Below are 16,122 nucleotides of genomic sequence, written 5' to 3'. Positions count from 1 at the left end.
TTTTTATTATCTATTTTGATTAAAAAGAAATATATATAAATCATTAAATAAATATAAAACAAATCAGAAAAAAGATTTTATTAGATTTCTGGTTCCGTGCTGCATCACTGACTTACAAAGCTTGAGTGGGACAGATAAAGAGGCGAGATTAGAACGGCGGAGAGATGAATCAGGCTGTGAGGTTTGGGGAACTGAAAGTCTTTGCTTGTCTATTCTTGGTTGAATGAGCAGAATAAGTGCGCAAAATGAATATCTTGTTCCATAAACACTGAGGGCTTTTTAGGACTAATACAAGAAAAATAAAAGAGAGTTATGAGATGAAGAGAAAGCATGTGAAAGGAAAAGGGACTAAGTGACTAATTAATACTCCTGGTGCAGGGAGATTTGGCCTGACTACATTGCCAGATTGGGAAAAAATATTTGAGACCCTGTTACATCATCAAAGACGCTCGTAAATCACCCACGCTGCCTATGACAGCTTTAAGTTATTTCAACTGCATGAAGAGCTCCAGATTGGTTTCCAGTCTAAACAGAATAGGATCATCTCAGTGCAGATATAAAAATTGCTAAAGAGGCACAGGGCAAAAAAAGCAGTAAACGGGAAAAAATGCAAGCACAGTGAAAGATGAAGAGAATTAGAGTTAGTATGAAGAACCGACAGAAACAAAGATGTTCTGCAGGTTAAGGAGTCTCTGAGGTCCGACCTGCAGACAGATTTTATTGCCCATCTGCTTCTGTATAGCAGGTAGGTAGGTAAAGGTGTATTAACAGCACATGGAGACATGCACGTGTACGTAGCAAGGTTATAATAGTTTTGGATTTTTCATTAGTTTTAGTTTTAATTTTGTTGTGAATTTTTATTTTCAAATTCAGTTAGTTTTAATGAGTTTTTAGAGTGAGTTTAGTTTTTATTAGTTTCAGTTTTTTTGTAATGGGCTATGTGTTGGGTCCGTGATTCAAAGAGGTCATAATAAATGTTTCCTTTATTTCCTTTGGTTTATCATCTTAGCCCCAATAAGGTTATTAACTCTTACAGTTCTGGGTGTTTTGAATTTTGGTTCTAGTGTAGACATCCCAGTCTCAGTAGACATATTTACCATGTGTTGCATGTTCAAATAGAAACACTGAATTATGAATGAAAACTAAGGACATTTTCACTATAATTTTAGTTAGTTTTGTAACCTCACAATACAGTTTCAGTTAGTTATCGTTTTTTCAAAAACTCTAGTTTTTATTTTTATTTCAGTTAACGAAAATGTTCTTTCAATATCTAGTTTTCGTTATTTCATTAGTTTTCGTTAACTACAACAACCTTGGTACGGATATGTATGTATATATACGAGTGTGTGTGTGTGTGTGTGTGTCGGTGTGTGTGTGTGTGGGATCTCACTGTTGGTTTCTTGCCCTCCTTGAGCACAGTCTTCCGTCTCAACACCCCCTGCACTGTGACCGCTCCGGGATACAAGTGAACTGCGAGCTCCTCCGACTCCGCTGAGCTACAGCAGGACAAAGACAAACATCACAAGCTATACACACAAACACACACACGCCAGGAAATAAACACACATGCACGCACACATACCGGATCAAAATGAACTAAAAGGCAGACGCAATCTGCAAAGCTACCTTAAACTCTGCTTCACGAAAGTACTTTTTTTTTTAAAGCTACATCTATTTCTGTCTTGTTTTCACAGAAGTGAATTTCACAGATATAAATCTTAACACTGGTATCTGCAGAGAGAGGAGCAGAGCAGACAAGGTGGTGTGCAGATTGTGTCTGTCTGGAGGATCAGAGCAGGAAGCCCAGAGCAGGAGCCCAGTAAAGCCTGGTGGAAAGAGAGAAAGAAAGACAGAGCGAACCATCTCTAACCGCAAAGGACACTTTTATATGCAACGTCCATGAGAATTGGCTTTAATAATCCTGAGGAGTCTGTTCTTCTCGACCTCAGGAATGAGGATGTAACAGTTTGTTTCCAGTAACACATGGAGCTCAGTGTTGACTGTGGAAACTCATTTTTGGGTCCAAGCTGCAAAAGATCTTGGAAACTTATCAGAAGAAGAAGAAGAAGTCCAGGTTGACCATAAGCTCTGTGTGTGTGTGTGTGTGTGTGTGTGTGTGTGTGGTAGGGTTGTCAAAAGTATCGATACTCAAAAAAGTATCGATACTAAAACGTTGTATCTGGATACGATACTCATTTTCAAAAGTATCGATACCTAGCCAAGGAATGAACACTTAAGTTAAGTTAGTTTTTTTTTTTTAAAAAGCTTGCCTAATATTGTGCACAGCATACAACCTCAAAATATTGTTCTAATTGTTATTGTTTATTGTATTTATTTATTTTTTGCACTACCTCAGACCTGAAGCTTGTTATCATAGTTGCAGTTTCTTTATGCACAACTGTTTTTTATTATAAATATTTAACCTGTGTTTCTGTTAATTTTTACATGTTGCATTTTTCTTGTTAATAAAAATATTTCAGTTAAATTTTGGGGTCTTTGTTTTTATCCTTGTGGTATCGAAAATGGTATCGAGTATCGAATATTTTCCTGAGTATCGGTATCGAGTTGAAAATTTTAGTATCGTGACAACGCTAGTGTGTGTGTGTGTGTGTGTGTGTGTGTGCGTGAGGCAGACATGCAAGAAATCTAAGAAAGCAAAAGGTGGATTATAGAATGATTGTACGCAGCAAAAGATGAAGAGTCATGGCCCCAAACAGACCCCTTGCCCGTCACCTGATTCGTGATTTCACCACCACACACACACACACACACACACACGCACACACACACACACACACACACACACACGCGCACACACGCACACACGCACACACGCACACACGCTTCCCACCACCAGCACTACACACACTCTAAGCACCAGCACACAGCGGCCCCTGGCAGGGGGGGCTGAGGGGGGGCGTGAAGTGAGGATAAGAGAGGTTCGGTTCAGCTCGGGTTGGTTCCGGGCGGGTTGTGTGTACCTGCTGGGCCTCAGGACTCCTCTGTAGGGGATGCGGGCCACACGGGTCACTGGGCCCAGAGAGTGATAGAACCGAGTCCTGTTCAGAATAAGATTAGACAGGATAGGATAGAGGGGGCACGGGACACGGTTAAGGCTGAGCGGGTGTTCTTTGTTGATGCTGTTGTTGTTTTTCCCTTCAGTTGCATGAGTTAGGGCTGGATGGAGGAGCGGCCGTTTGGTTAGAGGAGTTATTGATGAATGCGTGTTTGCGTTTGAGGAATTTAACTTGTTTAACCCTCTGAACCTCAACAAGCTCCAGAGCCATTTTTGCTCCTTTTTACATTTTTCAAGTCTCGCACATCTGTGAAATCAGCACAATCGTGGTTAGACGTAGGGAGAACGCAAACTTTTCTTTCAACTAAAAAACAGTTAAAATGCCATAAATCATATATATTTATATTAGGGCCAGGACTCGATTAAAAAAAAAAATCTAATTAATTAGAGGCTTTGTAATTAATTAATCGAAATTAATCGCATTTTAATCGCATATAAATATTTGACCTGAGAACAGTGAGAAGTAATTTTTTTCACATGGATTTTTAGTATACCATTGAATAATGACTGAATACATAAGCTGAAGCAACAAAAATATTGTTTATTTTTGTTCAAATCCAACAGACCAGTGCAATTTTTGCCATTTAGTGTAGCAATAGCAAGTCCGGCTAACGTCCACGCTAGCTGCTATATGTTTTGCATTGAGGTGATACTTGAGGCTGGATGTGCTGCGGTGATATGTGAATTCCTTGTTGCATAGCAACACAACCATGCTCTTATGGACGCTTCCATCCGTTGGTTTTTAGTAACTAAATGTCCCATCATCCACGGGGCCAACCAAAGGTCTCATCAGCTTCTTCCTTCATGTTCACTGTGGTTTGTTGTTGTCTGAACTCATCAACGCTAGTTGGTGCTCCAGTATAATCGGTCCTCCTGAAACTCATCCAGTGAGAAACGTTCCGCGGTGCAAAAATAAGTGCGATTAAAATGCGTCAATTTTTTTAACGCGTTAATTTTATTAATATATACACATACATTTTTTCCAAGTGCCCACAAGTGTTACTAATATGAACCCATTTAGGCCTAAACAGCTGGAAAAAAATGCCTGTAAAACCTCTGGGCGATTTTAAAATAACCCCCTAAAACCTGAAGTTTTTCTGGAAATTCAACAGAAGTGTCAACACCTACTAAATAATCGATTTTTCAGCCTCTGTAGCAGATAGAAATGAAATGAAAAGTATTTGAGAGCTTATAGCTGTTATATCTGAGCTCCCTCTGCTATAGTTGTCTTCCGCCATGATTTCAGTTCTGGAAAAGTCCCATGATGCATTGTGACACTCCCACATGTATTCTGATGCATTTCATTGGCCAAGAGACCGAAAATAGGCTGAAAAAACTACAAATACTACAAAACGACGTATCCGCTTTCCCAGCTTTAATGGTAGAATAACGCAAGAGCGCCCCAGGTTTTAATGCTTTCCCGGCTTAAATGGGTTAAAATAATGGGGTCTCCATATGTTTTACATTTTGAACCATTTACATTTTGACAACCTCTCTTGTCCTCTCAGGACAACAGCCTGCAGTTCAGCTGGAGTTTCACTGAATCTTTGAATCAAATGAGACTACCAGTTTTCCTGTGACATTCATGGCCTAACAGTTGTGCTGAGAAAATGCAATATTTAATGTATTTTACAGGATCTGGTTGGTGCAAACTGTTTCATTTTTGCAAAACTGAAACATGAGAATAAAGTGATTTTGATTTAAAAATCACGATTTGTTAAGGACTGAAGAAAATCTGAAGATAATGCCTGTTCTTACAATTTCTCTAAATGGTACAATGTTGACAGTTTTTAAAAGAAAATATCCATATGGGGTTCAGAGGGTTAAAGAAATGGGGTTTTGGAGAGAAGGTTCAGATGATTTTTCAGGCCAGCTGATTCTTGGACTAGTGAGTGTGGCTCCAGACACTTGTTGGCACAGAGAGACTTGCTGGTTAGGGGATTTAAATGTTAAGCTCTTAATACATTTCAGGCTGCTGCTGCTGCAGAAGCATCTGAGAGCAGCGTTGGAGGGATGAGGCATGTCGGCCCTGGCTGCAAGGCTCAAAGCAAAGCTGGACGCGGCACTCCTGTGTGAGTTTTAACGGCCGATCATTTTGCAAAGCTGCGTCTTGAGGCCAGAGCTTGGAAAATGATACAATCACATCAGGGATGGGGGTATTTTATGATCTTACATGTGGATGTGATGAAAAAAGCGCTGCAGACACGGACGTGGTGAGCTTACCTCTCAAAAGCCGGCCAAGACACCTCTTCACTGAGCTCAGAGCCCTCACTGCTCCCTGCACACACACAAACCATCACAAACAAGTCAGTGAAGTCACAAACTGAGCATCATGGTTACAAGTAGTACATTTTTCAAGTCTTGCACATTTGTGAAATCAGCACAATCGTGGTTAGACGTAGGGAGAACGCAAACTTGTCTTTCAACTAAAAAACAGTTATAATGCCATGAATCATATATATTTATATTAGGGCAGGGACTCGATTAAAAAAAAAAAATCTAATTAATTAGAGGCTTTGTAATTAATTAATCGAAATTAATCGCATTTTGATCGCATATAAATATTTGACCTGAGAACAGTGAGAAGTCATTTTTTCACATGGATTTTTAGTATACCATTGAATAATGACTGAATACATAAGCTTAAGCAACAAAAATATTGTTTATATTTGTTCAAGTCCAACAGACCAGTGCAATTTTTGCCATTAAGTTTAGCAATAGCAAGTCCGGCTAACGTCCACGCTAGCTGCTATATGTTTAGCATTGGTTGTCAAAAGTATCGATACTCAAAAAAGTATCGATACTAAAACGTTGTATCCGGATACATTACTCATTTTCAAAAGTATTGAGTATCTGAAGCTTGTTATCATAGTTGAAGTTTCTTTTTGCACAACTGTTTTTTATTATAAATATTTAACCTGTGGTTCTGTTCATTTTTACATGTTATAAAAATAAATATAACACCTTAAATTAAACATATAATAACCCTAATAGTGGCATTAGAATGTGCGAGAGGGACCAAATTTAGGCTTTTAGGTCAAAAAGGTCCTCTGGGGGAGCACACCTGGACTTTGTTTGGGTCCCCCCATCATAGTCTCAGAAAATCCTGACAGACAAGTAATGAAAGGAGGAGAGATGTTTTTGGGTCCTTCATTGAGTCAGCTTCAAGTCAGTAAATTTGTTTGGCTGCACTGGGAATTTCATGTACAAACTCCTTTTTATTTATGTATATATGTTGGTTGTTGTTTACACTACAGTTCATTCAAAAATACTTAAATAAAACACATTTTGGTTAAGGCATGGAGTGGAAAAATAACTCATTGAGCTGGCGTTCCCCGCCAGTTCAAAAATCCCATCTGCGCCCCTGACTGGGAGGTCTGGGTGAGTCAGTATGCACTCTCAGAAATAGGGGTGCTGTACGAGTCCTTTTTTGTCCCTCGAGGTACAATCTACACTAATGTACCCCATAGGGCCAATTATTGGACCTTAAGGTACATGAATGTACCTTTTTGAGGGCCCAAAAGGTACATATATGTACCCAAGTGGTAAAAGGTACATATATGTACCCTTTTTTTCTACATGCAGGGGTACAATAGACAAATGTCAGTTGCCAAAAACAAATGTATTTTTCAATAGTTTTTTCTCTATTATATAGGGTCTATATGACTATATTCGTGCTTGTTTAACTGCCCTGAGACGTTTTTCATTTATACAGGGGTGCTGTTGCCCCGCCGGCCGGGGCTCTTAGCCAACAAATGAATGAAAATTTATAAAATTACACTTACCTATTAAAATGTAAAGTTGTCTTTAAAACACGCTCTAAAACCGATGCATTGTTTTAATCAGCAGTCAGACTCCCAAAAATTTTAATGTTATTTCTCTGCCTATATGTTGCACATTGACATAATTTATAAGAAGTTTGAGAGCTTGAAATTTGGCACCAATTTGTCTTTATCAGGAAACTTTAGCTCATTGCCACCAAAGGTAGAAGATTGGTCTTTGTAAGGTACAAACCACAAGGGAACAAATAAGTACCCAGTGTCAAGGGTACAAAATTGTACCTTCTGAGGGTACTGCCCCAGTGACAAGCCATCGTACCCCTAAAGGTATAATTCTGTACTTTATTTTCTGAGAGTGTGGAATGATATCTGTGTTTGTCTTACCAAGTGAGATCCCGCTGGACAGAGTGGAGCTCTCTGCTTGTCCCCTGGTGGGGCTGTGGCTCTCCAGCACGCTGTCGTCCAGCAGGTGGCGAGAACCCGCGTTAGGGAACGTCGCACTTTTAAACTCTACTGTATTCATCTTATGGATAAAACTATGAGGGCACAGAAGGATGAAAGAAACAAGTCAGTAGGATTTTTGGGTAACGCTTTAAAATAAGTTCCTTAATAACCATTAATTAACAAGTAATAAGGCATTGTTCTCGCTTTAGATCCGGTAGTTGCAAAAAGCATAGTTAACTTATAGTTAGCTTATAATAGATGAGCAATAAAGTATATCTTAATATCAATAAGCAAACAAAATAAGATTAATAAAGGCATGGCAAAGACATAATGGGTGGGTCATGGGTGTTTGTAATGCCATTATTAACACTTATATAAGCTTATAAACACACAATAATGTTAATAAGCATCTTATAAGGACTTACAAGGGCCTTATTACTTGTTAATTAATGGTTATTACAAGGACCTTAATATAAAGCGGTACCTATTTTTGTTTCACAACATAGTTTCGTACGTTGTGCGTTATTATAACTGAAAACAGAAACTGACTTGTAGCCCAGGCTGTGGCACTTCCTGTGTCCGTAGGGCAGCAGGTTCCTGGGGGAGGGCGGCGTGGCCGGGACTTTGGTTCCTTCAGCTGCTACCGTGATTTTACGGCCGCAGAGAGGAGATGCTGACGCTTCCTGACCTGCAGGTGAGAGTGAGAGGGAAGGACAGTTTTATAGAGCAGGAAGAATGCAAATAAAGGAGATGATAGACGGCTTAACCCATAAGAACCCATGGTGACACCCGTGTAACAAACACTTTAAATCTTCTAGAATCTCCCATATTCAGCTTTATGCTTCACCTTAACTCATTAAATCCCTAAGCAAGACTTCTCCAAAACATGGGTGTGACTGGAAACAGAACTGTGAATTGACTGCAATTTTGATAAATGTTGTGGCGATGCAAAGAAAAAGGCAAATTTGTGTCTCTGTAAGCAGAAAATGTGTCTAGTTTTTCATTTTAAAATAAGAAATATTATAAACATGAATATCATAAACGCCCAATGTATCATATATGTCACATCACAGATCTTTGACATTTAGGGGTAGGATTTTTTTAAAAACATCATAAATGTGTTCTATGGGGTCCACTTGGTCTGTGGTATATCCCCCATCATTTTCCTTTAAGGATAAACAGGTCTGGGTTATTATGGGTTAAATTCTACATTTAACACCCGACTTACCGACTAGATCCTCTTTGGAGGCGTTTGCTCGTGGTGTGCTGGTGCCTGGCTCAATCTTCTGTGACAACCTAAATAAAGAACAATCAAAAAATGCATCAGCTTGAATTCATCCACCAAAGTAATTATGGGGATGGAATGTTTTTGGTTAAGAAGGATGAGGACTGAGCCAGACAGCAAACAACTAATGCTGCGCTTACACCAAACGATTTTCCCATTCCCAGACTAAAAACTGAAAGTCTTTAGTAAATCTAGGATTTTTACTGGAGTCACAGCGCTCCCGTCATCTCCATGGTTACGTTTAAGGTAGTAATCTGCTCTGTTTCATATCAGTCTTTTCCTAGTCTTGGTTTGGATCATATCAAACGTGTTTCATACTATCTCAAGTCTCAGTGACGTAACACAATCACCAACCAATAGATGAGCGGGGAAAGGTCCCCGGTTCCAGATCGGCCAGTAAAACCACTTCCACAGGAAAAAGGAACATCACAATAATGTTAGTAAGCTCAGTCCTAAATAAAAATATAGTGATGTCATATATTTATGGCCACAAGCAGGATTTTTGGGGGTGCTGTTTCTTAGTAAAGAGAACAGTAAGGAGACCCAGTTAAAATGTATAAATAAATGTATACATAAATAAGTAATACATAATTGATGATTAATGTGTCATACTTATCAGCTCTATCAACTTTCATTTAGTTTCTTTCATATAATTATTCAATTAAACAAATTATTATTAAATAGGACAAATGTATATCGTGAATTTATTTCTAAATGTTCCTTTCCTTTATTCTTCCTTATATCTATTTTTACTGTAAAATAGTCAACTTTTCATGTGATAAAAACAGAAACCCTTTTTCAGCTTTGTGAGGGGCCTTTTGTGGCGTCTTCTCCTCTCCTTTTTAAAAAAAAAAAAATTGCATGGTAGGTAAAAAATGTTGAAGGAAATCTAGTTGTAGTCTTGTAAATAGTTACCCTGCAATATTCACAGTCTTTCTAGAATATCAGTCTGAGACTAAAAACTCTAAACACTTGTCTTTAGATGTGAGCTGATAGTCTTGCAGAAGTCTTTTCCAAATCTTTTCAAAGTCTTCTGATATATAGGTAGCATAAATTATTAACAGGATAAAAAAAACAGCTATTCTGAGCCTTCTGGAAGAAGAACTACCCGTGTGAGTAAAGTTATGAGACCAGCTTGGTGTCCATCTGAATTCAGTTTCTTACTTGTAATTGTCGTCTTCCACAAACTTCTGCAGCTCCTCGATGTACCTGACTGAGTTGAGATACTTCTGGACATGAGGCAACACTGGGACATCTGAAAGGAGGAAGATGATTACAAACATTAGACTACAAAGCATGTCTGGACCAAGGTTATAATAGTTTTGGATTTTTCATTAGTTTTGGCTTTAATTTCGTTGTGAATTTTTGTTTTCAAATTCAGTTAGTTTTAATTCGTTTTTAGAGTGAGTTTGCTAGTTTTAGTTGAGTTTTTATTAGTTTTAGTTTATTTGGAATGGGCTTTGTGGTGTGAGATTCAAAGAGGTCGTAGTTGGACCCTTGGTTATAGCTGTGACTCATTTTTGAATACTTAGTATTTCTCCACTACGATGTGCATGGTTTATTCTGCCCTACAAAGCCGAACCGCAGTAACTACATTTTTGGGGCGAAATTGAGTTTTTTTATTGAATTGAGTAAAATTGAACTCCTTGATGTCCGTTTTATCTTGTGACAAAGTTTTAGACTTCAATTTTGCTTTATTTCAAAGAAATAATGATATAAAAATTGCATGTCTGATCCATGACCAAAACGACAATGATATATGATATATATTCTTCATTATGTTGAATAGTGAAGACAAGAATAATAAAAATTATAAGTTTATTTTGATAGGGACATTATTATCTAGATAGTGATCAAGTAAAAAAGTGAGATAAAATGATAACATATACTAAAAATAGACTAAAATAGAACATTACTTTATGATGTTAAGTCTAAAATATGCAAATCTTTGAATAGAGCTGTTAAACACTTTAAAACACACTTATAACAAAATCAATTTGAAAATGCTTATTCACTGAAAACAAAATATAAAAGCCGAAAGAAGACAACAACATTGTAGTAACTGCACTCTGGTTTTGGTAACTAAATTTTTTGGGTCAAAGATCAAATAAATCGCCATGATATTTGAGCATAAAAATGACAGGTAACACTTTACAATAACCAACTAAGTAATGTTTATAGATGGTTTATAAACCAATTATTAACCATTTACAAAGTGCTATACATATTTAATCTTTTAATGTTTTCAACCAATTTCTTAAAAGTATATGAATCATTAACATACTTAATATGGTGTTAAAAATGTTATAATGAGTGCAACTAAACTATTAATAAACATTTAATTATTATTTAATTGTGTTTTAATGGTAATGTAACTATAAAGTTACATAAATATACCATATATTTGCCATTTGTGAATGATGTAGTTAGTTAAACACTAATAAATGATGTATTTACCATTCTAAATGGTTTATATACGGTTTATAAATGATGATTCAACATTAATAAACTATCTGTTTACCATTTATAAATGATGGTTATTGTAAAGTGTTACCAAATTACATCATCACTACATATAGAAATAAGTGTCATATCACTAACCTACCTATAACCCATTTGGCTGGCCGGTTAAAAAATGTTAAAAAACTGTTTTTCTCAGTTTTCCCCTCTGTGTAGTTACTGCAGTCAGGCTTTGTAGGGCAGTATACTTTGCATAAAGTAAGCTGTAGATCACTAAGGAACAAACAACACAAGCTAAACCATAGTAGTATTGTTGAGTTGTGTACTTACATCATCTCAAATGTTTCCAACAAATTAATGGTAATGATGTGTTTTATTTGGTCGCCTTTCAATTGCGTCATACACATAACCCTTTAACACCTTCGGCTGCTCTCACTTCCAAGGAAACACCAGATAATGTCAGAGAGTAATTGTAAATAATGCAATAACACAGAATAATGCTTAGTAACAGTAAAACAACACTTATTTCTGCCACACAGCATCACTTTTTCATAAATTTATACTATTTTGCAACACAATAAACCACTAGGGACCTGACTTATTGATGTATTTCAATTTCGATCCAACTTAATACAATGTGCTACTATGACGAGCCGCCAAGCTAAAGCATACAGTGATATTATAATGCTCCAACACGCTCAGCAGTTACAGCAGCTGTAGTCACTCATCTAATGGTAAGTTGTATAACTTGAATACACCTGAACCACTGAGTTTTGGGTTTTCATTCTCTATAAGACATAATCATCAAAATTACAAGAGATACAGACTTGAAATATTTCACTCTATGTGTAATGAATCTGGTAACACTCTAGATTAGGGAACACATTCAACATTAATTAGTTGCTTATTAGCATGCAAATAAGTAACATATTGGCTCTTAATTAGTCATTATTAAGAAGTTATTAATGCCTTATTCTGCATGGCCTTATTATACAACTAGTAAGCTATTAACTAAGAGTTTTCCCTCAATAACCTCAGAATTATTGCTAATTAGTAATAAGTAAGGAGGTTGTTGTATACGAGTTACGATCTTAATATGCTTTACTTTGTAAAGCCACCAGTCACATCAAAGGTCTGGAGAAGTTGGATATTTCGGCCGTTTCGATGGTTTCATTCACCACTATGTGGAGACTTATAAAGTCCAAACAAAGTAAAGCATATTAAGATGGTAACTCATATACAACGACTTCCTTACTTATTACTAATAAGCAATAATTCTGAGTTTATTGAGGGAAACTCTCAGTTAATGGCTTACTGGTTGTATAATAAGGTCATGCAGATTAAGGCGTTAATAACTACCGTACTTAATAATCACTACTTAATGTTACTTATTTGCATGCTAATAAGCAACTAATTAATGTTGAATATGTGTTCCCTAATCTAAAGTGTTACCATGAATCTATATACTATACGAGTTTCACTTTCTGAAATAATTGACAAAAAATATTGAACTTTTTCACAATATTCTATATCTTTTAGATGTACCTGTACTTAAACTGGACTGACGTTGGCCAAGTATAAACATGGATCTTGCAGTTTTTCCTGCCATCCCATGAATGTGGTGCTGTGTCTAAACTCACCGTATGTACAGGATCTCTGCAGGTCCGATATGATTCTGAGAATGTTGTTCATCAGGTTGGATCTCTGTTCGTTCTCCAGTATGCTGCCCGTGGAGGGATACGCTGAGTCTATATACGTCAGATCGGACAGGTACATCCCTGAAATAAACAGAAAAAGATGCAACACGTTACACCAAAGCAGGAGAAACACACAGCCCTTCTTAGTGAGTCGAGTGTCCGGCTGCAAGCCAAATGAGGACGGTGTCCATCTGCTGCAGGTGTTACTGTAAACACCAGCAGGAAACTAGGGTTGTCACGATACTAAAATTTTCGACTCGATACCGATACTCAGGAAAATATTCGATACTCGACACCATTTTCTATACCACAAGGATAAAAACAAAGACCCCAAAATTTAACAGAAATATTTTTATCAACAAGAAAAATGCAACATGTAAAAATGAACAGAACCACAAGTTAAATATTTATAATAAAAAACAGTTGTGCAAAAAGAAACTGCAACTATGATAACAAGCTTCAGATACTCGATACTTTTGAAAATGAGTATCGTATCCGGATACAACGTTTTAGTATCGATACTTTTTTGAGTATCGATGCTTTTGACAACCCTATTAGCAGAGGTGGGTAGTAACGCGCTACATTTACTCCGTTACAAATACTTACTTACGACATAAATTGTAATTTTAGGAGTAGTTTTTTTGGACCATACTTTTACTTTTACTTGAGTATATATTTGAAGAAGGAACGGTACTTTTACGCCGTTCCATTTGGCTATGTGATGGTAGTTACTTTTTTTTTTTTTTTAATCTTTTTTTTTAATTACATGCGAGATCTATTTCTACGTCTTCAGCTTTCAGCCAATAAAAAACATTAGAAAATGATCTTGCCAATCAAATGCAACTACTTGTACTCTTGAGTACTTGAGTAGTCTTTTCACTGCATACTTTTTTACTCTTACTTGAGTAATTATTTTTATGAGTACTTTTACTTTTACTTGAGTAATTATAATCTTAAGTAACAGTACTTTTACTTGAGTACATTCTTTGGCTACTCTGTCCACCTCTGCCTATTAGTGAGTCGAGTGTCCGGCTGCAAGCCAAATGAGGACGGTGTCCATCTGTTGCAGGTGTTATTGTAAACACCAGCAGGGAACACAAGAGTTTTGCTGCCTTAACACAGAAAGCTCAGCTCGTTAGAAAGCAAACACGTAGACACAAACAAAGCTGGACATCATAAAAGGGCCACAATGAATGATGCAAGTGCCACGCAGCTGTGGGTTTCTAGTCTGAAGACCAGCTTGTCATCACAGACCGCCTGTCTGATAAAACCAGAGGAAGAACCCGACACAAACTCTCCTGTTTGCAACACTTTTCTCAACTTTCCAACAGACTTCCCCCCCTGATCCGCTCCCCATGGAGTTAAGAATGTCTTGAGTGGATGACTGATCTTCTCTTCAGCCTTTCCAACTCAAGGCCATCTTTCTTTTCCCCCCTGTTCCCTCTGTTCTAGCCTCTTTTTGGCAGACTTGGAGCAGAGCTGAGATTCTTAGTCTCTCATTACATAAATATTAAGATTAAGAGACAAACCCAGGAGCGACTTCCCACCATTCTGAAAACAGAGATTAACAAGCTTTAAAGTGAACTGATGGTGTCTCTTTCTTTCTGCTTAATGTTTCTTTCACACACACACACGCCGGCGTTGAGATTGAGTGCAGATGTAAGAAAAGTTATGACACAGTAGACTACATCACACTAGGGTTGTCACAATACTAAAATTTTCAACTCAATACCGATACTCAGAGAAATAATCGGTAATCGATACCATTTTTGACACCACAAGGATAAAAACAAAGACCCTAAAATGTAACAGAAATATTTTTTAATAACAAGAAAAATGCAACATGTAAAAATGAACAGAACCACAGGTTAAATATTTATAATAAAAAACAGTTGTGCAAAAAGAAACTATGATAACAAGCTTCAGATACTCGATACTTTTGAAATGAGTATTGTATCCGGATACAACGTTTTAGTATTGATACTTTTTTGAGTATCGATACTTTTGACAACCCTACATCACACAAGTTCCCAAATTGGTGTTACAGTACATGTAGATGCATTTACAATGCTGTGCACAGAGAGTCTAAACACAGACGTAAAAATAAGCAACGGCAGGACTGCAGGAGCAGATCCAGCAGATAAAAGGTCTTCAGGATAACCATTCACACACACAAACACAACACCATCTGATTAGAATCAGCCGGAGAGAGGTTGTGAGCAGGAGAAGCAGTTTACAAGAGTTTGGAGACACAGCTGTAAGGGGGGAAAGTGAGAGATGGGCAGAAGAGGAGGAAGAGAGGGATCCTGAAGGCTTAACCGCTGTTGCTGCTCTTTTGAGAGCATGTCAGGGATAACAGCAGTTAGTCATGCACAAATCCATATTGCCTGGAACACACACAGGCGGATGCGTGCTCAGAGGAGCTGTGGTCAGGGTACACATACACTTTGTATGCTGTTTACATGTAGCAAAATGTATAGGAGAAGATCAAAATGATACCTGAGGGGGAAAAAGGGGCAAAATGTAATCACCACTTGAGAACTTGAGGTCTGCTGCAACTCTCAGCTCTTTTAAATCAAGTCTGAAGATTTTTCTGTTTCCATTTTAACCTGTAATTTTTATTCATTCGCTCTTAAATGTTTTATTCATTCCCTTTTTTTTTTTTTATTCACTTTTAAATGTCTTCTAATGTGTTTTATGTATTTTAATCTTGCCCCTGTAAAGCACTTTGAATGTCCCTGTGTCCGAATTGTGCTATATAATAATAATAATAATAATAATAATAATACATTTTATTTGTAAAGCACTTTTCATACAGAAATCTCAAAGTGCTATATATATATATATATATATATATATATATATATATATATATATATATATATATAAATAAACTTGCCTTGCCTTGCCTCACCAAGTATGGAGAAAACACTCATCTCCTGCTCTTCTTAGCCATTTATCGAACAGATCTTTCATATATTTTAGCAGAAAAAAATCATATCTGTCCATGTCTCACACACCTGCACACATGATAGTGATGATAAGGACCAGATGAGCTACACCCGGAGCTAAGATTTTCCAGCTTTTTATCTGCCTTTATTTTTCTTTGCTCTCACAGCTGAAACGCTACAGGAAGCTGCTCAGAAACCTCAGCAGCATTAGAATCAGCTCTTCCAACTGCTACATGACAGGAGAAAGGCAACAAAAAAAAAAAAAATGGAGAGAATTGCATGCTTTTATCAAAGAAAAAAGGGTCCAAAGCAATTCATAGCCCAGACACAGCACAAACACTTCTGAATTCAAGCAGATCTCATTTCCTCTCACTCAACTTCTATAAAGAATCAAGACGTTCATTGTTGAGGATGGGAAACTTAATGAGGC

General features: G+C 37.2%; 1 protein-coding gene across 4 annotated transcripts in view; it reads right to left on the bottom strand.

The window, feature by feature from the left end:
* The window catches only part of ralgps2 (Ral GEF with PH domain and SH3 binding motif 2), a 113,685-nt gene that overhangs the window by 8,211 nt on the left and 89,352 nt on the right, over nt 1-16,122 (bottom strand). For 3 of the 4 annotated variants that reach the window (XM_059340950.1, XM_059340951.1, XM_059340952.1), the window contains exons 10-17: nt 12,685-12,822; nt 9,749-9,839; nt 8,528-8,595; nt 7,849-7,987; nt 7,240-7,391; nt 5,300-5,354; nt 2,982-3,059; nt 1,391-1,496 (exon numbers count right to left, since the gene is read on the bottom strand). In XM_059340950.1, the coding sequence (XP_059196933.1) occupies nt 1,391-1,496; nt 2,982-3,059; nt 5,300-5,354; nt 7,240-7,391; nt 7,849-7,987; nt 8,528-8,595; nt 9,749-9,839; nt 12,685-12,822 (827 nt within the window). The remainder of the gene's footprint in view (nt 1-1,390; nt 1,497-2,981; nt 3,060-5,299; nt 5,355-7,239; nt 7,392-7,848; nt 7,988-8,527; nt 8,596-9,748; nt 9,840-12,684; nt 12,823-16,122) is intronic. The other variant, XM_059340953.1, reaches the window with a different exon arrangement.

This window comes from Centropristis striata, chromosome 9 (genome assembly GCF_030273125.1).
Source record: "Centropristis striata isolate RG_2023a ecotype Rhode Island chromosome 9, C.striata_1.0, whole genome shotgun sequence".
NCBI lineage: Eukaryota > Metazoa > Chordata > Actinopteri > Perciformes > Serranidae > Centropristis > Centropristis striata.
Note: the sequence above shows the minus strand (reverse complement) of the source record. Positions and strands in the feature narration are given on the sequence as shown.